The sequence below is a fragment of the Neomonachus schauinslandi genome, chromosome 4, assembly GCF_002201575.2.
Source record: "Neomonachus schauinslandi chromosome 4, ASM220157v2, whole genome shotgun sequence".
Classification (NCBI taxonomy): Eukaryota; Metazoa; Chordata; class Mammalia; order Carnivora; family Phocidae; genus Neomonachus; species Neomonachus schauinslandi.
The window spans coordinates 184,218,710-184,241,882 of NC_058406.1; the positions used below are offsets into that span (position 1 = coordinate 184,218,710).

Consider the following 23,173-nt stretch of genomic DNA (forward strand, 5'->3'; position numbering starts at 1 on the left):
GACTCAGTTCACCCCGAGGCAAGGGCAGTGGGGGCATTCAGATGGTGGAAAGGGTAGGGGGCATGGGAGCACAGGCTCTGGCTGGGCCATTTCTCATGGTGCCCGGGTTATTTCTAACATCCCCTCCTCCAAAGAGACAACATCGTCCCCTGCCCTTCAAGACTTCTCTCTTGTTGCATTCAGTATCTTCTCTGATAACTGCTGTAAAGTGATTCTTTATGGACACCAAAAATGCAGAGAAAGTCAAAGAAGAATGGCAATCGCCAATATGCTCACCAGTCGGAGTCAAACACTGTTCTTCGGAATGAGCTTTCCTAGGCTTCCATCTCGTCTCTCTCACCTCCATCTTTGTATCTCCACCGTCTCTCCCCATCCTGCTCTCCATCATCTCTGTCTCTGTCACACCTCTCTCTCTCCTCCTCCCCCATGTACTTGGGAAGCAAGGGCAAAGGGACTAAAGTGCCCCAACCTGCACCCCATTCTGAAAGTCTCTTTCAACCTCAAAGGAGGCCACTATTCTAAGGGAGGCATGTATTCCTTCCACCTCTTAAACGTGTTTTTCTAGACAGCTTTTGATGCACAGAAATCATAGAGTTTTGGGGGGGAGGTTGTTTGCCTGGGTGGGGTCGGCTGCGTGCGTCAGCGGCACCCACGATGGCCAGACTGGCTGTGCAGGTACTGCCTGGCCCAACTGGCCTCGTCTCCGGAAGTGCAGTTGATTCGTCCAGCCCCCATTAATGGTCATTTAGGTTGTTGTGAATTTTTTGTTCAACAAAGGCTGCTGCGGTGAGATACATCTTGCTTCTGCGGGGCTGAGCGAGCGCTTTGTCCTATTTCCTCTCTCCTGATTTCCAGGCTGCCCCTCTCCGTTGGGTGGGTGGGGGTCCTTGGGTCTTCTTGTCTTGAGGGCCCTGCTGACCCAGGCCCAGCGTTGTGCCCAAACTCTCCCCCTTCCCCTTCCTGTGGCCTCCTCACTGTGTGTATGTGTGTGTTGGGGGGCGGGGGTTAGTTAGTCCTGGCTTTGCTCGACATTCTTCACATGGTGGAACATGGGGTCCCGCCTGCCTCAGCGTGTCCCATCTGGACAACACAGAGCATCTAGGAGGCCAGGAGATCCTTGAAAGAGCCCCATGTCTTCTGCTCCCATCCCATCCGTGGGTGATGGGATTTGGAGACTGAAATGGGGTCGATCCCATTTTACAGAGCAGGACACTGAGGCCAAGGGAGGCGGCATGGCATTGCCAAGGCCACACATCTCACAGGGGGCAGGACCAAGACAGCCGGTGAATGGCTGTGCTCATTCTTTCATTCCACAAATGTTTTCTGGGCACCCAGACATGCCCACACTGTCCCAGGCCCTTTGGATACAACCCTTAACCTCCCACTGAGGGGGCATGATCATCTCCATTTTACAGAAGAGAGATCAAGGCTCAGAGAAGTGGAGGGGCCAGCCCATGGTCACACAGCAAGGCAGAGCTGGAGCTGTGTTTGAGCTCCCAACCTCGTGCTCTGCCCACTCCGCAGGGCACTGCCCCCAGGCTGGGGATGGCTCGTAGCCGATTCCCACCCAGGGCCCTCCACCTGCCAGCCACCTTCCCAGGGCCTCACATTTCGGCAGAGGACAGAGCACACGATGCATGAGCGAGCATAGAGCTCATTCCAGATCGGGCCATCTCCTCCATGGAGAGCTGGGTGGTCAGGAAAGGCCCCTCATGGGAGGCGATACGCAGCTGAGACCGGGATGCAAGAGGCCACGTGAGGCCTGTGGGCAGACACCCATCCAGGCAGAGAGGACAGTTGAGGCCCTGAGGCAGAACAGGTTTGGAGACTGAGAAGAGGCCGGCGGCGGAGGTGGGGGGGCGGCTGGAGCACCTGCTGGGCGCTGCGGGGTGGACCGCGAGGCCGTGAGGAGATGCGGGCAGTGGCTGACGGCCCCCTCCCCTGGGCTCACCAGGCCCGTAAACACCCCGGCCACAACCCCCCTGCTTTCCCTCCTCAGCCATCTGCCTCCAGTCCCTTGTCTCCTGGCCTGGCCTCCCTGCTGGTCTCCAGGGGCTGGACTCAGGGAGCACTTCACCTGCCCCGGGGCCCCACGTGCCTCCTGGGCAGGCCCTGCCCCCCTCAGCCCTGGGGCCATGCACTTTCTGTCATACGAACTGTCCACCCGCATCTGCCCACTGGTCTGTGCCAGGCCTCCTGGCACACGCTGTTCCTTCTGCTCAAACCCTCTTCCTCCACCTTCTCCCCTGGTGAACTGCGGCAAGACCAAAGTCATTACCCCATCTGACCCCAACCAGAGCCCAACCCTCTCCCCCATGGCCCCCCAAGGTCATCCATCACATTTTCCTGGGTCCCGGCCCAGCAGAGCACAGGCCCCATGAGTCCCCAGTGGCTGAGAGGAATGGCCTGGTCCCTCTGTGTTCCAGGGGCTCGAGCGCCTGTTGTCCTGCTTCCAGGTCTTCACTCAGCCCTCCCGCACTCCTAGAGACCCCTTCCTCCTGCCCCACCCCCTCCCATGCCACCTCTTCCGGGAAGCCTTCCTTGATCCTCCTGCCCACAGACCCAACCAACCAGCCCTTTAGTTTCTCCAGAGACCTCCACTGCGACTGTGGGGTCCGTGCCCTGGCTCCCACTGATGGGCCCGCGCACCAGCCCACGGGCCCACTTACCAGCTACGCAGCATTCAGTGGGCCAGCTGGGGCAGGTGCCACTCGCCCAGCTTGCAGCACGGCATTCTGCGTAACCCAGTCAAGCCTGGTAGGGTCCTGGGCTCCTTCCTCGGGCTGGGCCAGAGTAAGACCAGGTCCTTCCCTTGTACCACTTTACTTACTGTTTGCCTGGCACTGGGCAAGTGGCCCCCAGGGCTCAGCAGTAGTAGCCAGGGACTTGCTTCCTTCTGGAGGTATCTCTGGACACAAGCTGAGGATGAACAGCTTCACACGGTCCCTACCCGTCAGGATGACTCACCTGTAACAGGTGCGCAGAATGGACACCACAAATGGGACCTCCTGCTGCCTGGGGACACAAGGCACATTCCCAGACTCTGACCAAGGGGCCAACTGGCCATTTAGTGAGCACCTACTATGTGCAGGGTAGTGCAGGACCCCTCATCTAATCCTAACCACCAAGATGCCCCAGGTGATGAGCTGAGGAAGTGGTTGAGCCAGAACTTGACCCCGGACAAGGCCTCCTGCAGCGGGCTTGCCCATCTGATCTCTGTGGATGGGCGTCCAGGATGGGGAACAGGTCAGACCTGGCCCTGTCCTGGGGAGCCAGAAACAGATGGTCACATGGCCCTGGAAGGAGTTTTCTACGCCTGAGCGAAGGGCTTTGGCCATCTCTGCTGCAAGTCCCCAGCCCCTGCCACGGTGGACCCCCTGGCTTGCTTTCCTTATGGAGCTGCGAGCTTCAGGTGGCTGATAATGGGCACCAGGGCACTGCACACCACCCACAGCATGCCCACCCAGATAGCCCCGCAGGAGGCCACGGATGGCAGCCTGGACACTGGGTCCCGGGGCCAGAGGCCTGTTCCCTTCCTGGCTTAGTGAGGGAACCTGTCCTCTATACTCACCACGCCTTCTGACGCCAAATGTGGGGTCCCTACCCCAGTCAATTCCCCACTTGGACCCTGGCTGGGTGTCCTACAGGTCAACTCAGTTCTGATGTGAACCGCCTGGAGTTAGGTGAAGGGCTCAGTCCCACAAAACTGCCCCCACTGAAGACACTCTTCGCAAGTCCTGGCCACCTGTACTTCTAACCAACCAGCTATAAGCTGGGGTTCCCATTGCCCCCTCCTCAGGTTTGATAATTTGCTAGAACAGCCCACTATTCTAGCAAAACACTCAGACCAAGACCCTCCCTGGGCCGGCCTCTGCTGAGATGCTCCATATCTTCCTCCCGGCTGGGAGAGAGGGGAGGCTGCTCAGGGTGGAGCGCAGGGAGGAGCGCGGCCTGTGAGCAGCGAGTCTGAAGGAGCTGGGGGCGCCGGGCCACCACAGCTCCCATGGAAGCTTGGTGCCATCTGAATAAGGTGCCCCTCCCCAGGGCGGCCCAGCCCTGCAGGCCCCGGCTGGACTCCTGCCCTGCTCACCCTTCCGGTGGGAGCCTCAAGGAGGGAAGCAGCCTGCAAAACCCCAGGTGGCAGCTTAGCCCTGGGGCCTGGGCCTGGACTCACACCCACATTAGAGGGAAGTGTGGGAGCAGGCGCCCCCCCAGGGGTCTCCTGGGGGACACAGGCTGGAGCAGCAGGGAGGACCCCTGCGGGATTCTGACCCCCCTCCATCATCTCCTGCTATGTGCTCCAGGCACTTGGAGACTCCGTTTCCCCCCCCTGTGAGGAAGGCAGTGCCCCTGGGCCCAGAGCAGTTGGGGAACGCACAGCAGGGGCCGAGTGTCCCAGCCATGCCGGGCACTGGGAGGTGCTGCCCCAGCAGATACCGTGCAGCCCCTTGCGAGGTGGGGCCGGGAAAGTTCTCCCCTGCCCCAAGCCCGCAGCTTTCATGGGGATCACCCAGGCCCCACGACAGCCTGGCGACGGTCCCCGAGAGCAAGTCAGTGCTATTCCTGCTGCCCTGGGCAGCCCTGTGGAAAGGGGGGGGGCCCAGAGTCCTGCCCGGGACCGACGTGTGCCAGACACACTGATGCTGTGGGCACAGAGGCGCCAGGAGCCTGCCCGCGGGAGGGCTGTAGGTCGCAGTGGCTGCTGCAGGGACCAGTGGGCGGGCGGCCCCCCAGAGAGCAGGGGGGAGGGGAGGGCCGAGGGGAGAGCCCACCCTCACAGGTTGAGGGTGGTGGCCTCAACAGGGTCTGTCCCGTCAGGCCAGGGACACCCAGCCCAACCTACGCCCGAACGTCTTCCCGAGTGTTGGAGTGGGGTGGAAGAGAGGCAGATGTTGCGTGGATCTCATGAGAGAAAGCAGGAGGCCAAGATGGCCAGAGCCATCGTGAGGGGCCAAGGACTGGGGGATGGGGCTCAAGTAAGGGTTCTGACCGGGGCTGGGGAGCCAGGCCCAAAGAGTGTGTGCACAGGGGGGCTGGGATCACAGGGACAGACAGACACAGGCCCAACCCTGCTGGCCACCAGCCGTGTCACGGGGGGTTTCCATGTGCTGTCCCGTGTGCGTGGGAATCCCTACCTGAGTCGGGGGCTGATGGGCTGGGTGGGGTGGTCCCTGACCACGCTGGGCAAGCAGATGCACAGACGCAGTGGACCAGCAGAGAAGCAAGGTGGGCCGTTTATTGGAGAACTTGTCACGGACACACGCAGGCCATGGCACCCCAAGCCCAGCCTGGAAACAGCCCCGGGCCCAGGATAGCTGGCAGAGGCCTGGATGTCTGCCTGCTGTGGGGGGCAGATGGACCTGCTTGATGCACAGACCCACCTCTCCTGCCTGGGCTGCCTCGGGGCCCTCAGGAGAAGAGCCAGCACTGGGGGTGGGGGAGGGCCAGGTCTGAGGGGGCTCAGGAGAGGTTCCCCAGGCCCCACCGAGCCGTGGCCCTCCCTTACGCTCACCTTTCCTTTCTCCTGGCTGGGCTGTGACCCCCAGGTCACAGCAACAGGTGCAGGGACCCGTTGGGGGGCGGGAGGGGGCTGGTCTGGATGGGTGCTCCTCTCTGGGGTCTGGTTAGTGCCAAGCTCCGGCAGAGGGCCCTGCCGGCCAGTTCAGGAAGGGGTGAGGCTGCCGTGTCTGGGCACTCACAGGAGTTGGGGGGGAAGGGTGGGGACTGATGGAGGGAAGGTGGGGGCTAGGCCGGGCCCCCGTGGCTGCCGGGTCACCCGTGCCCACAGGAACGGGGCCCCAGAGGAGGGCCGCAGGGCTCAGGCCTGTGCCTCCAGGGCGCGCACGTGCACGCTGGGCAGGCAGAACCAGGACGGCGGCAGGTCCTTGCTCGCACTGTCCTGGTGGAAGCGGATGTGGAGGAAGAAGTCGCCCGTGTAGAGGAAGAGCAGGGCTCCCAGGCAGGCCGACCGGCCTGCAGGCTGCACCTGTGGGAGGAGGGGCGGAGGTCAGCCCAGAGCAGACCGAGCCCCAAAGCCACCAGGAGACCCTTGGACCTGCCTGGACGTGGGGGCAACGGGGGAGGGGAGGGCCCCCTCCAGGGCTTCCCTGCTGTGCCTCCCCAAGCAGGCGGCTGCCCCTCTCTGAGCCTTAGCTCCTGGCTTCGGAGGGAGCACAGCACTTCCCTCCCTGGGCCATGTGGGGGTTCAGGCAGGCTGGGGGGTGGATGGGATGAGTTGTCATTTCAGCAGGTGAATGGGCCGTGGGCGCTGTGCCGTGTGGATGTCACTGGTCCCGCTGGGCCGCGGGCAGCCACCACCAGGCCGGGAGCCCTGACTGAGCAGGGCCGGGGGCTGGTGATGGCAGCAGGTCTGATGCTATCCTAGGCCTCCTCCACCCGCCTTGTCCCCTTAACAAGCTTCGGGGTGGTCTCTCCATCCTGGACCACGGCCAGGACTCGGGAGGTCCTGTGGTGAGTCGCATGAACGAGGGTCAGCACAGACGAGTCTGTGCTTGCTCCCCACTAAGCCCCCGCCCGGGGGCGGGGGTCTGGGGACAAAGGGACAATGGCCACGGGGGCTGCGCTGGGGCTCGCAGACCGCCACGCACCGCGTCCAGGTAGAATGTGCTGGAGCCCACGAAGGAGACGGCCTCGTGGAGGTCGTAGTTGTGCACTCCGTTCTGGTGGTCCTGGAAGGGCGCAACAGTGAGGGCGAAGGGCCCCACGCTGCGTGGGCTCCGGTTGGTCAGCCGCACCTCCAGACGCACGGGGTCGCCCACCCGGCAGGCCGCGGCCTCACAGTCACAGGGCTGTCCATCCACCAGCACATCTGCAAGGGACACAGGACACGAAACAGTCAAGGGCACTGCCCAGCCGGCCTTGCGCACCTGTCTGCCATTCATTCATTCATTCATTCCCTCACTCCTTCCCACTCCATGGCAGCCGCCCCCCCTCCATGCAGGCTGGGTGCTGGGCACAGATGCGTGGCCCAGTCCCTGCTGTCCCGATGTGCAGGCTGGAGAAGACAGGTGTGGACACCAGAGCTGCCCCCAGAGGGTCTGTGCCATGCCGGAGGGGCCCGGGGTAAGCTGGGGTCTCCCATGCTCCTGCCTGAAAGGGCTGAGCTGTGGCCACGGCCCACAGTGGAGAGGAAAACCAGGAGAGAGCCTCAGAACCGAGGGCAAGAACGTGGCAGGGGCTGTCCGTGGTAAGCCTGGGACCTGGCTGGGCCTCTACCACACACACATGCACAGTGGCCTGCCCAGAGTCCCCCAGGGAGGGCTGGGCCATCCTGGGGGCACCACACAGGTAATGGGATACTAGCTGGGAAAAGGTCTGGAACCTGAGGAGCAGAGCGGGGATGGGGGGGCGCAGAGGGGTGGCGGAGGTGGGGGTGGGGGTCGGTAGAATGCAAAGTGCTGTGCTAGGACTCCCACTCCCCTCAAGCCCCCAGGACGTCCCCGTAGGATGGTGGGAGGGGAGGTCTGGGGGGCCCACCTGCAGGGATGGGTGGGATTTGAGAATGAGACACATCCTCGGGAGAGGCAGATGAGGGGAAGCAGACTTGGAGGAGAGGCCACATGAAGACAGAGGCAGAGATTGGAGGCCGAGACGCTGGAAGAGCAGGAAGGAGCCTCCCCTGGAGCCTCTGGTGGGGGGCACGGCCCAGCTGACACCCAGCCTGCAGACCCGTGAGGGCGCAAATGCCTGTTCCGTGAAGCTCATGGTCTGCGGTCACTTCTTACGGAAGCCCTACACACCGACATGGCCAGGCAGGAGGTCGCCGGCTCACTGACCCGACCGTGGAGTTCAGGGAGGGGGCCCAAGGCTGCACCGTGACTTTGCGTCACCCGCTACTCGCTGTGCAGCCACAAGGGGCCAACCCCGAGCCCCGCCAGCCTGCCTCGGCTGACCTCTACTTGTCGCGTCCCCAGGCCGACCGGGGACACCCCCTGACTCGCAGCTGCTGCTTCTGCCACCAGGTGACCGCGGGGAAGACCCTCCCGCCCGGCCGCTGGGGGGGCCCTGGAGCCTATGCAAGGAGGCTGAGGCCCCTCTCCGGGGTCCTGGAGGCACAGGTCTGGAGGAAAGTTGGGGGGTGGCCTGCCTTGGAGGGGGGCGAGGAAAACTCCCTGCGGGGAAGGGCTGTCCTCAGAGTGCTTGCGTCTCTTCAGCTGACCTTGCGCAGCCAAGCCAGGGACGGGCGTGAGTGTGTGTGTGTGCGTGTTACGGGGTGAGAGTGCATGTATGAGAGATGCACGTGTGAGTGTGTGCATATGAGAGTGTGTGAGAGAGCACGTGTGTGTGTAAGTGGGAGTGTGTCAGTGTGTGCATGTGAGCGTGAGCACGCGCATGTGTAAGGGGGAGTGTGCGTGTGTGCGAACGTGTGTGTGTGTGGAGGTGCATGGGAGTACATGTGAGTGTGTGAGTGGGAGCGTGCGTGCGTGTGGACACGGACGGGGGGGCACACCGGGAACAGGGTGGGCAGAGGCGGGAGGCAGCGTGCGGGGCGGCTCTGTGTGCAGCTGGGTGCGGGTGGGGGAGGGACTGCAGGTCCAGAACCACCCACCACGTGTCCCACCAAGTCCATTCTTCCAGGAAAGCCTGAGATCAAGTCTCCCCCCCCCCATATTCTGTTTCTTCATAGAAAATTTGGAAAGTTCATAGAAATAAGACTAATTTTCTACAACTCCCCCCTACTTCCAGCCCTTTCCCCACATGTCCTCACTGCCGTGGCTTGGTGGCTGGCGCTCTGGGACCATGAGAACAGAAGCATGTTCTACATGTTGACATTTTTGTGAGAATGTTTTCGAAGGCTGCAGGGGATTCCATTAAAGGAATAAACTGTAATTTACCCACCCGAGCCCAGTGAGGTCGTGTCCACTTTTTCAGTAGATAAATATCCCCACTGTGCACGTTTTTATACTGAGCTCCGTCTGCATTCCTGCCTCACGTCCTGAGGATCCGGTGTCGCGAACAGAACTACTGGCACAGAAGTGTCTCTAAGAGGGTCTGATACCAGGGTAGCCTGCCGCTCGCCGCGTCCCCACCTCCCCAGGTGGGGAAGCCCCCGCCCCGCTCCACCGGCCCCACGCTCCCACCTCGGGGGGCAGAGCCTCCACGGGGCCATCACTGGATAACATTCATTCACTCCAGCATCCTCCACGGGGCCCTCAACACCTGCTAGCACCTGCAGCCAAGGTGACAGGACCACGGAAATGCACAGGTGCCGATGTGCAGAAAGTTCTCAGTCCCGCACGACAGAGAGGCTGCGGCGACAGGGGTGTGACAGGGTGCTTCCCACCTGGCCCTGATGCGGGGCCCTCCACCGAGCGCTGGCACGGACCGGCGGGCACAGCGGGCCTCGGTCATGTCTGCTGAACGGTGAACGCGACCAGGCACGGTCTAAACCTCTTGAATCAAATGGGGAGAATGGAGAGAGAAGGTGTCAGGGCGCCTCGGTAGCTGGTTCCATTAAGGAAAAGATACGATTATGTGCAAATCAGTGAAGGGTGGCTGGCTCATTACATCTCTGCTCTTTTTTTCCTTGCAGAGAATTGTGTGCATCGCTCACTTGCTAGGACAGCTGAGGACTGGCCTCTGGCTCATCCAGCTCTGCTTGCTCCCAGCCCCCGACCCCGCGCAAGGGGGAGGGGAGACAACGCTGTGTACACAGCTACTGGGGGTCACCTTCCCTTGGCACTCTCTAGAAGGAGCAGGGATTTGTGGCCTTGAGGCCAGGCCAGGGCGGCAGGGCTGGTGGACGGGCCCCTGGCTAAGCAGGAAGCTGAGCTAGGGTGTTGACCTGGCCTCTACCCTTCATCCTGGGGGTGGGGGGCTTTGCCAGCCTGAGTCTCCTTCACCTCATCTGCAAAGCTGGGATGATGATCCTGGCCTCAGAGGCCTGGGGTAGGTGAGAGGACCAGAGAGAGGGCAGAGGACCCAGCCAGGCCTTCCCTGCCCTGGTGTGAGGTGAGTCCTCCCCCTGGACCCCCAGATCGCTGGCTCTTACTCGGAGCTGTGACTGCTTGCTCCCCAGGGAGAAGGGGGGCGGCCCTCTAGAGGGGCAGGACCCACCTGTCCTGCTACCTGCTGTGTCCTCATGCACAGGGTGACAACAGTCCCAGCTCAGCCTGGCGTTGGCACTGGAAGTCCTGCATCCAGGAAGCCCTTGGTGCCAGGCAAACGGGGACAGCCGGGCATGCCACCCCAGGATCTGGCACCCATAATGACTGCCCACCAAACTGGAGAATTTCCGTGCTCAGAAAGCAGCCGTTTCCTTCCTTTCTGCAGTCCAGCATCTCAGATCGGGTCCATGGGCCCCAGAACTCCCCACATCACTGGGAGGACACAGCAGAGCGGAGCAGGGGTCCGCTGTTCCCTGAGAGAACAACGGGCTTCCTGCATCGAGAAGGATCCCGTGGCCAGTGTCTCCTGGGACCCGTGGGGTGTTGTTTCAGAAATCTGGGGAAAACGTGCCTAAGGATGCTGGGGATGCTGAGGATGCTGGCCATGCTCAGGTGCGGCTTCGCACCCCATCAGCACTGCTGCCCCAACGCACCCCTTGCTGTAACTAATTCGCTTCTCTGGCTCTGACCTGGACCAGCTGTGTCCTGTCCCGGGCGGAGGGCCCCGCTGAGCAAGGCCGGGAGGAGCAGCTGAGACCAGAGGAGAGGCCTGCGCTGGCCACCAGCGGTTCAGGAAACCCACTAGGAAGGAGCTGGGAATGAATAATTAAACACTTCTCAAAGGCAAGCTGTTTGGGAGTCATTCCTGAGGTGCCTGGAGGGAGGAGAGCCACCCGTTAACTGCTTCCCAGTTTGAGTCCCGTCTGCAGAGGTCCTTATGAGGGCTCCGCAGGCCAGCCCCCCGCCCTCTAGACAGGGAAGGTGGGTGCCTCGTCCACTCACCCACGGCAAGACCGGGACCCCAACAGTGGTGATGGGTGAGCTCCTCTGTGTGCTCAGCAGACTGGCCAGCCAGCCCTCAGGCAGGCGGGACACCGGTGAGTGAATGTGTCCCCTAAAGCTGGCACGTCCTGCCCAAGTGTCCCTCACGGCCACCATGGTGCCTCCCTCCCACGGCAGGGTGGGCTCATCGAGGCCCTCATGGAAGTCTGGGTCTGGTAGCGGCGGTGAGTGGGGCCTCATTTCTCCCCTTGGCCTCCGGGGTCACCTCCTCCGTGTCCCCCCATGCTGCTGGTGACCTCTCCTGCTTCCCTCTCCAGGCGGTGTGGGGGAGCTCCTGTCATCTGCAGTTCGAGTACTTTCTCCTGCACTCACCACCACTCACCCTCTCTGAGCCTCAGCTTCTACTCCTACAGACGGGAGAGCAGAACCCATTTCTGGGGCTTCTGTGAGAATCAGGACTGGGCGGGCCAAGATGGGGGTGCTCAGCGGCCCGTTACCGCCGGGACTCACATCCACCCTGGGGAGTCCAGGCCTGCGGGACGGGGCGGCAGTGGTTGCTCCAGGGCCCTTCTTCAGCCACGGGATGCCTGAGTGCCCACGGGGATGGGGGCCTCGAGAGCCAGGGGCTGGAGGCAAGTGCCCAAGGACAGGCAGAGCCACGGGCTGCGAGGCCTCAGGGAAATGGAGCCCTGGGGGGGTCCAGCTCAGGAGGCGGCCCACCGCCCCCCCCTCCCCACGACGCCAACCACAGCTGCCCAGGAGCTGTGCACAGGGGACCTCCTCCTGGGGGCTGCTCGGGAGCAGAGAGCAGGACAGACAGACTCTGGCTCTGGAGGGTCAACCTTTTCCCCGAAACCTTCCAGAACCCTGAGTCTGCCTTACCAGCACAGGGGATGGTGAGGTAGACAGAATAATGCTCCCCGAAGGATGTCCACGTCCTCATCCCTGGAACCTGTGGAATATGTCCCCTCCCACGACAAAAGGGACTCGGCAGCTGTGATGAGGGGAGGAACCTCGAGATGGGGAGAGTATCCTGGAGTAGCCAGGTGGGCCTGATGGCATCACAGAGGCCCAGCCTCGCACCTGAAGGTCACACCGAGGTCGCTCCACTTTGGCGCCCATGCCCAGCCCATCAGCATGTCTGGGGTCAGCAGTCAGAATTCCCTTTTCCACCCGAGTCCGGGCCAGCTCCCTAGCAGACCTCCCTATGTCCACACTTCCTGTTCTACCCTTTCCCATGCAATAGTCAAAGGGATGGTGTAAAAATGCCATTCAATCTCCTTACTTCCTTGCTTGCCCCTCGGCTGGCCTATGGCTTCTCTTTACACTCAGAACAAAAGGGAGGTTCGATCAGATTTCGGCCACTGACGCTGGCTTCCAGGGCCCTGCATGGCTCCAGCAGGGTTGCCCCCCATCACACGGGCTGCTGTTCTGCCCCACTTCTTGCTCTAGCCACATGACCTCCCTCCTGTTCCTCTAGCATGCCCCAGGACCTTTGCACCTGCTATTCTTGCCACCTTGGCCGTCTCTTCCGAGAGGTCATTTCTGAACACACAGTGAAGAGTCCTCCTATCCCTGTTACTCTTTCACACCCTCTCTGTTTTCTCATGGCTCTTGACATCCTATCTCTTGTTTACCCATTTGCTTAAGTATTGACTGTGTTCCTTCTTCCCTGGATGTTCCATGAGAACTGGCACTTGCCCATGTCCCCAACACCAGGACAGGCAGGCACTCACTCTGTTTGATATCTGGGGGGCGACCAAGTGGCTGGACGAGTGCATGAGTGTGCTCTGGGGCTGGGCTTGAGTCCCCACCCCCATTCACTGGCTGTGCCCAGCCCCCCTTCTGGCTCCCGGTCACTTGTCTGTAACCTGTGTCTCAGAGGGACCGGGCCATGTCCCTGAAGTGCCCTGCAAAGAGGACATTAGGACCAGCCTGCCGCTGCCTGGCTCTGGGTCCCTGACTCGCAGACCAAACTTTCGTAGAGGACGTTATTTATGCAGGAGAATCTCATGCTGTAAGAAATCTCCCGGGAGCAGATTAGTCTCTTCCCTCACAGCATTAAATCGGGCCATGGCCCATCTCCCTCTGCCCCTGGGACTGCTTCTCCTTCACTTTTAGTCCCAGCCAGAGTCACAGACCTAATCTTGTCTGGCCCAGAATTCCTCCTGAAACCACTGCCACGCTTCTGCTACAGCACGTCCCGGCTCTGTCACCAGCGCACGCTATAAATAGACGCCGAGATGAGGGAAAGGCCCTGGGGGGCCGACTCTGGAGAGGCGCGAGGAGAGAGGAAGCTGCCCATGCCAGCCTGTGTTTTGGCCAAGGGCAGCCACTGTTGGGTGCGGGTTCAGGCTGGGAGCCAGCCGTGAGCCTGGGGCAGAGGGGTGCACCCTGGGCGGGGGTGGGGCCTTGTGCTGCCCCCACCTGCGGGTGTCTTACTCGGGGCCAAGCCCCCGACTGGCAACCTCACGTTCCTCCTGGAGGGCGCACAGAACAGGTGTGCCTGTTGCGTAGGGACACTGAGGTGCAGGGAGCTGATGGAGCTGCCAGGGCCTGGGTCCAAGGGCCTGCTCCCCGATACCCAGCTCTGTGGGAGCCTGGCCCTGGAGAGCTTGCTGTGGGCTAGCGAGGTAAGCATGGGCTGCTCCTGTGTCCCCAGCGGGGGCTTCCCGGAGGAGGATGCCCAGATGGAGTGCCCATCACCCAGGCCTTGGAATCAGCATGGAGGCTGGAGTCCTGCTTTTGGGGGCAGGGGCTCTGCCCTCTAGCCTCAGTTTCCTGTCTCCCCCCAGGAGGGGCTGAAGCAGCTCTGGCTGACACGAGGCTAGTTCAGGCCCCCACCTGGGTTCTGACGAATGCTGCCTCTTCTCAGCTCTGCTCTGGTTCACCACTGGTGCCAGGAAGGAGCCAGCCTTTCTCGGGGCCTTGGAGGTACAGAGGCACGGCCCTCGGGATCTGCCAATCTACTTTGTGCAGTTCACTCCAGAGGTTTCCGTGATCCAAAGAAGCCCAGGAGAAGGTGGAGAGCTCAGTGGACTCAGCGCCTCTACGCAAGCCTCCAGCACGCTCCGGCACGGACTTCCCTGTTACTCTTGTTGGTGACAAGCATGCCTGTTCCTCGAGCACTGGCTGTGTCCTAGCCCCTGTTCCAAGGCCCCACGTCATCCATCCTGTCCCACTGTGCAGATGGACAGTCAAGGCATGGAGAGGCTCAGTCGCTGGCCCCGCTGTAACCCGGGGCTCCTGAGCCCATTTATTTTTTTAACAGCTTTATTGAGATACACTTCACATACCATACACTTCACCACATACAAGGTACAGTTCAGTGGGTTTTCGTGCATTTCCAGAGCTGGGCGGCCATCACCACAGACAATCTGAGAATGTTTTCATCACCCCTAAAAGAAATTCCATTCCCTTAGCCTCACCCCCACCTCCGCGTTCCCTCCAGCCCTAAACAGCTACTGAGTTTCCAGCTCCCTAGACTTCCCTATTCTGGACTTCCACAGGAGTAGAATCATACGTGGTCTTTTGTGTCTGGCTGATCTCACTTTGAGTAATGTTGTCAAGGGTCATCCGCATTGTAGCAGGCGTCAGTACTCCACTCCTTATGATGAGATAGGATTCCCCTGTGTGGACATGGTCTGCGTGGACGTGGGTCAGTGGCACTGTGGGCTTCCGTGGACGTGGTCTTTGTCAACATGGGTCATTGGCGCTGTGGGCTTCTGTGGACGCGGTCTGCATGGACGTGGGGCAACGGCGCTCTGGGCTTCCGTGGACGCGATCTGCGTGGACGTGGGTTTCCATCACCCCAGGACACACAGCTCCGCGTGGAACTGCTGGGTCACATGGTAACTCTCTCTACCTTCTGAGGAACTGCCAGGGTGCTTTCCACAGCAGATGCACCATCTCCCGTTCCCACCAGCAGGGAGCGGGGTCCCGATTTCTCCACATCTGCATGCTTGCTATTGTCTTCTTGGTTCTAGCCACCCTGGTGGGCATGAGGTGGCATCTCGTGATGGTTTCGCTTTGTATTTCTGAGATAGCCATGCCTGGTCACGCTGCCGCGGCCCTTACTCTCCCACAGGGCCCTTTGGTGAAGTCTTGACTCACTCCATCCATAGCCGTGAGAACCTTCTGGAATCCCAAGCCCTTAGCTCCTACTTCTTCTGGAGCCCAGGGCCAGATGGCTGGGACTTAGTGTGGGACCCTCTCCTCCCATGCATAACAGAGAGTAGGGGCCTGGCAAGTCTGAGGCCACCAGTGATCACGAGGCCAGACTCTGGGACAATCAGGGGCCGAGAGCATGGCTGCAGGAGAGGGGCAGGTTGGAAGCGGGGGTTACAGAGCCGGTGGGGAGGGTGCCCTGATGAGGAGACTGATCCTGAGAACACACAGGTCAGAGGCGGCAGGCAGTCAGGCTGAGCCTGCAGGGCCCACAGGTGTCTGTCCAGTGAGCTCTGTACAGAGAGGGTGTGCATGGGGTCAGGGGCAGGTGTGTGCTCCCAGCCATCAGGAGACATTCGCTAACCAGCTGGGAACAGCCCTGGTTCAAACCTCCAGGAGACTTTTCACAAGAGAATGTCTTGGCCGTGCTGTGTCTGAGGTGGGCTGAGCATACAATTCTGACGTGCACGTGCCCACAGTCTCGCTCAGAGTGGGCAACAGAGAGGAGCAGGGTGAACAGCGGTGGAAACCGGGATCCAACCTCCCTGGTGGAGCCAGCCCGCACAGCAGGCTTCTTGGAAGGGGCAGGGAACATCTAAAATACCAGCCCACCCCAAGGTCATGTGCAAATCACCTTCAGTGGAAAAGAGGGTGGATTTCTTACTCAACCGGCTTATCCAACAACCTGCGCATTTCTCCTTTAGGACAAGATTCCCAAGGCCAGGTGAGCTCAAACTCCAAGCAAGGACACCCGCCCTCACCCCACACCTCAACCCTTCCCGACTTTGGGTGATTGTAAGAAACGGGATGGCCAAGTAGACTTTAGGCCCAAATATCTAATTTTGGATAAAACATTTTAAATATGTGAGAACAATGCAGTAGAAATTAATTCGGTGAAGACCCAGGAACAGCCGAAGTGAGTCAGGTTTGGGAGGCCCTACCCAGCCTGCTTCAGTGAAAGCACGTGTAAAAGTTAAACCTCACGAGACACACACATTTTTCTAGTCATCATAAATTTGGGGTGGGCCTAATTTTTAGAGTCAAATTTTATTCAGATGAGGCTTGGGAATTTATACAGAAGCTCTGTCACCTTTTAAATGCAGCAAAAGAAATTCAAGCAGAAAAACAAGCAAAGCCTGGGATGTGAGGAGAGCGGTAAGGCGAGGGGACCCAGGGGTCACCCTCCTCCCTGGCAACAACTGGCGGGGTCCCTTGGAAGAAGGTATAGGCAGATCCGGTATGAAACCCTGCAATGTGCAAGTATCCAGTAAAAAGTGGTGAACTTTCTCGAATGCCAACATGGTAGTAACTAACTGACACGTTTTCCTTCTTTGCCAATGAGAGCCAGGTAACTGACCTTCTCCCTTCGGCTGACAGGAAGCCCAGTGCAAACGGTGTACCAATCTAGAGCACCACGCTGGCCCTCAGTAAGCCGCGCCGCCGTCTACACACACATACGCCCTCACACTCACATACACCCTCTCCTGCAGGTCTTGACCAATTATGCCAAAGATGGTTTTCCCTAGTCTGGACATTTTAAATTTAATTTGGCTACTTTATTGTATATTGAGAGAGTGGAAAAGAGATTAGAAGCATGGGCATGCCCAGGAGGTGGGGTGATGGTGTTCTGGGCAAGGGCCTCGCATGCAGAAAAGCAGTGCGCAGCCCCCCTCACTCTTCCGCATCCCCCTGCCCCCACTCTGTGAGCCCCCAGCACTGGGGGGAAGGGGGCCATGCCCTCTGGTGTACAAGCTCAGACCAGGAGACGGGCAGAGATGGACAATGACAGGCAGAAGGCGGGCCGGCTCCGTCTGCCCCAGAACCACAGTGCAGTTTTAGGAGAGCTCAGCTCAGCAACAGGGCTCCCATGGGTCATGGGGCCAGAACACAGGCTCTCTCTGCCCCCTCGGCGACTGTCAGGGTGTGCACCATATGAGGCCGGAGCTTTGCTCTCAATCCACCAAATGGCATGCATTTTTAACAGTTATTGAGGTAGCTAATTAGTTCATAAACCAGAATGCCTCCTCCTCGGCATCCAGGGAGGGAGCCTGTTCAAGGCCCACACGTGTAATTACCCTCAAGTGGAGAACAGCTCCTGAGGAGCCGTTTGGCTCTCATGGGTAAATAATTTACTTTTACAACTTTTCATTAAAGATTAAAGGGAATTAAATTAAAATTAAGGCAAGTTGGAATTGTAGGGGAGGCCCGTGCAGCTTGGAGTTCTCATGGAGAGACTCTCTGGCCTCTGGAGCACGGCCATCAGCCAGCGAGCCTGGCACAGGGCGTCCAGTGCTACAAGGGGGCGTGGGGGGGTGTGGAGGGAGCCCAGGGCAGGTGGGGGCCAACTCCCCCAGGAGAAAGGTCTTGGGCTGCATCCTGGCATGGCCCGTGCCTATCTGTGCACTGTGGTGAGCAGCCGCCTTGAACATGGGAAGAAAGATGTGGGTCCAGGGTCCTAGCCCATGGACACCCTCTACAGCTATGGGGCCAGGCTTCTCGGGCACAGGTAGATGGCTTCTGCTTCCTCCTCTGAATGCGGGCACCACGCCCCGCACCCACCAGAGGGTTGGCACGGGGAGTGGAGGAGATGCGCCCAGGAGAGGGCTTAGCTGGGAGCCTGGACAGAGTGCAAATGCCCAAAAAGCATGGGGGGCTGGGAGGAGCGGCCACAGGCAGTGGCTCCTTCAGTCACAGAGACTTGAACCCGGGTCTCCCCGCCACCAAGTCGGCGCATGCACCTTGCCTGAGGGCTCCGTGCCGATGGTGGCATTCTGGGCTGGGCTCCTGGTGCCCTCTCACGGGCACGCGCCCCCAGCCCTGCGTCGCAAGGCCCTGCTCACACGCCCCCGGCATCAGGCAGCCTTCCCCGCTCTTCCCTGAAGGACCACTTGAGCTTGAGAAGGTTCTGGTGGCAGAGGCAGGCCGGGTGTTTGCCACACCATTCCCTTCCTGCCGGGCGCACAGCCAGACTGCAGCCTCCCAGTGGCGGGTGCGAACACGGTATGGAGTCCCGGCCAGGGCACGGAGGGGAGATGACACCCCCCCCGAACCTGGCCCACAAACACGTACCTCCTCCCACCCCTATCTCCCCACCGAGACGGAGGAGTGGAGCGAGGGGCCATGGGGGAGGCCACGGGAGGGGGAGGCCACAGAATGGGCAGAACTGGGGTCCCTCCATGAGTTCCAGAAAGGCCCCCCACCAAGAATAGCACGAAACCTAAATACAGTAAGGCTGGTGTTAGGTCCCTGAAATCCAGGGCTGTTTGTCACCACACTGAGAGGTGACACGTACAGGCCTCGAGCGCCCACGTGACCAAGCTCCCAGCACTCAGAAGGAAACGCTGCAGCGTGGCTCGGAGCTGACCGGCCCCCGGTCCCTGTTCCTGCCCGTTGGGACAGGGACCACCCTGGCTCGCCGGGGACAAGCCTCTAGTAAGTCCGCCCCCTTCCACCACCTGGATTCAGACAAGCATTTCAGACCAGAGGAGATAAACTGGGAGAAAAGCGGGAGAGAAAAATGGAAAATCTGCCCACTGGCTGGTCGCATTATGCAGAGCCCTCTTCCTGAGAACAGCAGAGAATTTAAAATGAGTCCTCTGTCCCCAAGCAATGTCTATACCTTTTCAATAGCTCATTTTTCATCTCATCACAAGCCTTTCTACATAAAGCAGGTTCCCGCCACCCAGGGAGCCCTGCACTGCCCCCGTGGTCCTGCAGAAAGCCTCGGACCCCCTCACCTGCAGGTCACACGCGCGGTACAGCCGGGGCCACGGGGCAAGCCCAAGACCCGCAGGCCCTCCTCTTGGTGAGCCAGCACAAGGAGGGGCTGGCGGCGCGGCCCTGTTTGTTGCTCTGCCTGGGAGGCCGCCCTGCCCACCTGTCCAGCTCAGCCTCCCCCCCGCAATGCCTGGGTCGCTGTACCTGGCACTCTGCATTGGCCTGGGGGTGCGGCTCCTGAGGCCTGCGGCTGGGCACTCCCTCCATTCCCCAGGGCCCAGCAGGGCCTCCCATCGTGGGGCCTCCCATCGTGGTCTGCAGGCCTGGCCAGAACCCTGGACTCCTAGGCCTGTCCAGCGGGGGAGACAGCAAAGCAGAAGAAAAAGGTTTTCCAGAGAGAAGACCTAAAATGATGCTCGGTGTAGGGATGGCGCTGATGGCTCCTTCAGAGTCTTCCAGACCAAGCTGAAGGCAGTCTGCCTCTCCCTGTCTGTGTCTCTCTCCTCCGGTGCCCTGGGACCCCACCCTGCCATATGGCAGCCTCCCACAGCCCCTCAAACCCTGCTCCTTGCGGACTCCTACTGGCCTCTTCAAAACTCAGCTCAAGCAGCACCTCCTCTGGGAAGACTGCCTGCACCACACCCAGCCCCACACCAGCTCCTTGTCACACCACGCACGAACCGACTCAAGAGTTCTGTGACAGGCTGCCTCCGGTAGAGACTTGCTCTTTGAGGGGAGGGGCTCAGGGGTCATTCACCGAGCCAAGTGAATAATGAACTCAGCCGGCTACGGCTCACTGTGTGACCTTAGGTAAATCATTTACCCTGTCTGAGCCTCTGCTTCCCCATCTGCTACACAAGAGGGATGAGAGGGATGATTTCAAAGCAGGCTATTACTTTCTAGCTCTTGTGCCCGGGCTCAGCCCGCTAAGTGACCGTAGGAAGCCGTGCACAGACCCTCCTTCTGCTGAGTCAGGGCACTATGCTTGCTCCCCGCCGTGTGCTTGCCGGACACGGTGCCAGGAGCCTGCCCCCCTCCCCCCATACAGCCCAGGGCCTGACACCTGGCTGGTGCTTAGTCCACGTTCATGGGTCAGACAGACTCTAAAATGGCAACAGCCAAATCTTCCCCTAGAACCACAGTGTCCCGGAGCACAACGTCCGTCAGGGACGACTGGGGCCACAGAAGAACCTTCCGAGTGGCCTGAGTGACCAAACCATGGGGTGGTGGTGAGCTTGCTGCCCTGTGCGTAACTGGGAACAGGGTCAGAGCTGCTCCTGCCATGAGAAAGGAGCACCTTTGAGCCACCAGAGAGCACGGCCCCACTGAGTTTGCACCGCCTTTGGAAGGGGGCCGAAGGGCTCACAGGGATATGGTCGGGGACAGGGCCCCTTGCTTCCTGCTCCCCCCGGGGCGGGGCAGGCAGTGCAGCAATGAGTAGGATGCGGCGGGCCCCGGGGGAGACAGGCCCACACAAACCCAGGACAGGGTGAGGGGCCCCTCGCACCACAGCCCACCCCACCCGACCCAAGGCGAAGGGGTTGGATGGTGCAGGGGGACATCGTAGGAGGAGCAGAGACACCTCAGGGTTAGGTGCCCCAGCTCTCCCAGTGCGGCATGGGCAGCATGCTGGCCCCGAAGACCCACCCCCACCAGAGCTGCTCCTACCGACCGAGGCCCCCGGAGCGGCGTCCCCAGTTCCCAGCCTGAGCTTCTCCGACTAGTGCTTGAACATCCCAGAGGCCCCCGAGCGCAGGATGTGTGCAAGATTCCGACTCTCTCTGATGAAGGCCGGCACCCTGCGAATGACCGTGGCCTTACCACATCCCAGAGGGACGTCTCCCTGGGGCCCTGGACAGCTCCTGTGTGCCGTTGGTCCTTGGCCGCTCTACCCCAGCCGACCCCAGCACAGACGAGACGTGCCCTCAGGCTGCTGCCCCTTGCTACGGGCTGGGTCCTCCCAGGTTTGCAGAGGAGGAGCGTGGGGTGAGGCAGCAGCCCTGCACTGCAGTCCCCCCTCCCCGGGGCTGTGCTGGGCACAGGCTGAGGGGGCCGTCTGGGCAGACCAGAGCCAGAGAAGAAGGGACTTGACAGGCTTGTAGCCTTCCGCTCTCAGGGCAGGCCTCTTGCCTCCCTCCAAGGAGGGGTGGCCTCTCTCAATGTGCCTTCCAGCCCTGAGAGGGCAGGATCCAGGACCCCTGGGCTCACCCCACGGGCCCAGGGGATGTGTCCTGAGGGGCCACTCACACCACAGCTGTCCACCGGGCCCGCATCCCCACCACGAGCAGGCAGCACGCTCCTGGAGGCACTGTTCTAACAGTGTTGGTGGCCGCCGCACGTCACATGAGCACCTGCTCCTCCCACCGACGTCATGCCCATGCAAGAGAGCCCTGATCCTCCAGCAGGACAGTCCTGCTGGGGCTTCCCAAACCGAGCTTTCTGCAGAGATGTCAAGACTGCCACCAGCTGTCCCTGCAGAAAGGGCTCCCTGGTCCCGTGACCGCAGACGACACACCAGAGCAGGTACAGCTTTGGGGAGAATGCTCAGGAGGAAGGACACACCCAAAGGGCGGTGACTGGAATTGGTGCGAGTGAAGGCTGCCCTGGGGGAGGGGCAGACAAGCCATGATGGGCGGTCTTCACCCAGCCTCAGTCTCCTCGTCTGTAGGATGGGCTGAGGATGCCTGCCTGGGAGGGATGCTGGACAGTAAAGGGCCCCAGAGCTGGGCGCCTGGTGGCTCAGTCGGTTGAGCATCTGATTCTTGTTTCAGCTCAGGTCATGATCTTGGGGTTGTGAGATCGAGCCCTGGGTCGGGTTCTGTGTGCTAGGCAAGGAACCTGCTTAAGATTCTCTCTCCCTCTGCCTCACCCTCTAAAAAAAAAAGCACAATCAAAAAGGGCTACAGAGCATCAGGATGCTCTCTGTGTGCAGGCCTGTGCGTGCATGCTGTCCGCTCACAGGGCGGGGTCACTCCCCGGAAAGCCCTCCCACTGCAGCCTGGGCCACCCTGGCTGTCACTGCCTGTCCCTGCTGTGTCCCCACACACTGGGAGCCGCAGAGACAGGGCCCGAGGCTTGCTCCTCTCTTGACCAGTGAATGCCTGGGAATGAGGGTGTGTGTGAGGGAAGGGCCGGTCCCTTCCTGGAGCCGCTGTCTGCCTCCCTGCTCCTGGGCTCCCTGCAGCCGCTGGCTCTGCCACCACGACGGGATACAAACCCCCACTCTTCCGAGGCTCCCTGTGCACTTGGCACTGTTCTCAGTGCCTTGGATGGATCATCCCATTAAGCCTCACAAGGGCCCTATGACGAAGGGGTCTTCCTGTCGCCGTTTTATGGATGAGGCACACGGAGGTTAGGTCACCCGCCCGAGCTGAGATTCAACTGCAGAGCTCACACTGCTTGCTTCTGTGTGAGTTCATCTGTCCCCTGCGGCAGCCGCCAGGAACACAGGCAGGACGGATTACCCGGCGGACACAGAGGAACCGAGTGCACCTCCAGCACAAGAGCCTAGAGCCCTCGCCCCTCCACCAGGTAGCTCAGCTGGGGCTCTGCCTGCTCGGAGGCTTGCAGAGGCCAGGCTGGAGTGGGGGAGGCCCGGGCCAGGCCAGGGGGCTGCAGGGGCCATCCTGAGGAATGACTGCCCTGCTCCCCACAGAGCCGATCAATATGCCACTTGAAATTAGTCCGTTCCAGCGAAAGGTTATGGGCGCCCACCCAGTTGGTGCACCTGGCCACACATCTGAAGTCTGGCCCAATTCTGTCAGATGTCAGTCTGAAAATCGCAGTGGATTTCTCAGCTGTGAAATGACCAGCAGCCAAAACTAAACAGAACACATCTTTCAGGGGGTCTGGAGGCAGGGATGCTCAGGGGTCAAGACCACAGCCCCTGGCGCTCAGACAAGCCTGACCCTTCCAGAAACCGGGTCACCCATAAGCATCCTTGCTCCAGCAATCAGGGCTCTCCACTGGCTCGTGCTCATTTCTCTGTCTCTGCATGCTGCGCACCTGCTTCCAACAAAAGCGTATAACCACTGGCAACAGGGTCAGGCTCCCGTTTCTTTGCTTTCTGAAGTTGCTGACCATGGCTGTGTGGTGCCCCCAGTTAACGTGACCCCCACAGCTCCTTCTAACCTGTCTAGCTATGGGGTTCCTCTGTCCACAGGCTGGATACTTCATCTTCTATCTTCACAAACTCGACCAACACTAGACTACATGTCATCCATCTATCCCTATCCACCCACTCACTCACCCACCCATCCATTCACCTACCCGTTCATCCCTCATCCATCCATCTACTCATCTATTCATCCCCCATCCTTCCAGCACCCACCCATCTATCCATCTACCCACCATCTACCATCCATCTCTCTACCCACCCA

General features: G+C 60.6%; 1 protein-coding gene across 2 annotated transcripts in view; it reads right to left on the bottom strand.

Moving 5' to 3' along the window:
• Positions 1-5,234: 5,234 nt before the first annotated feature.
• The window catches only part of TRAPPC9 (trafficking protein particle complex subunit 9), a 572,354-nt gene continuing 554,415 nt past the window's right edge, over positions 5,235-23,173 (bottom strand). For both annotated transcript variants that reach the window (XM_021688817.2, XM_044914681.1), the window contains 2 exons: positions 6,609-6,829; positions 5,235-5,986 (listed from right to left, as the gene is read on the bottom strand). In XM_021688817.2, coding sequence (XP_021544492.1) covers positions 5,819-5,986; positions 6,609-6,829 — 389 coding nt within the window. In that variant the 3' untranslated portion in view covers positions 5,235-5,818. The remainder of the gene's footprint in view (positions 5,987-6,608; positions 6,830-23,173) is intronic.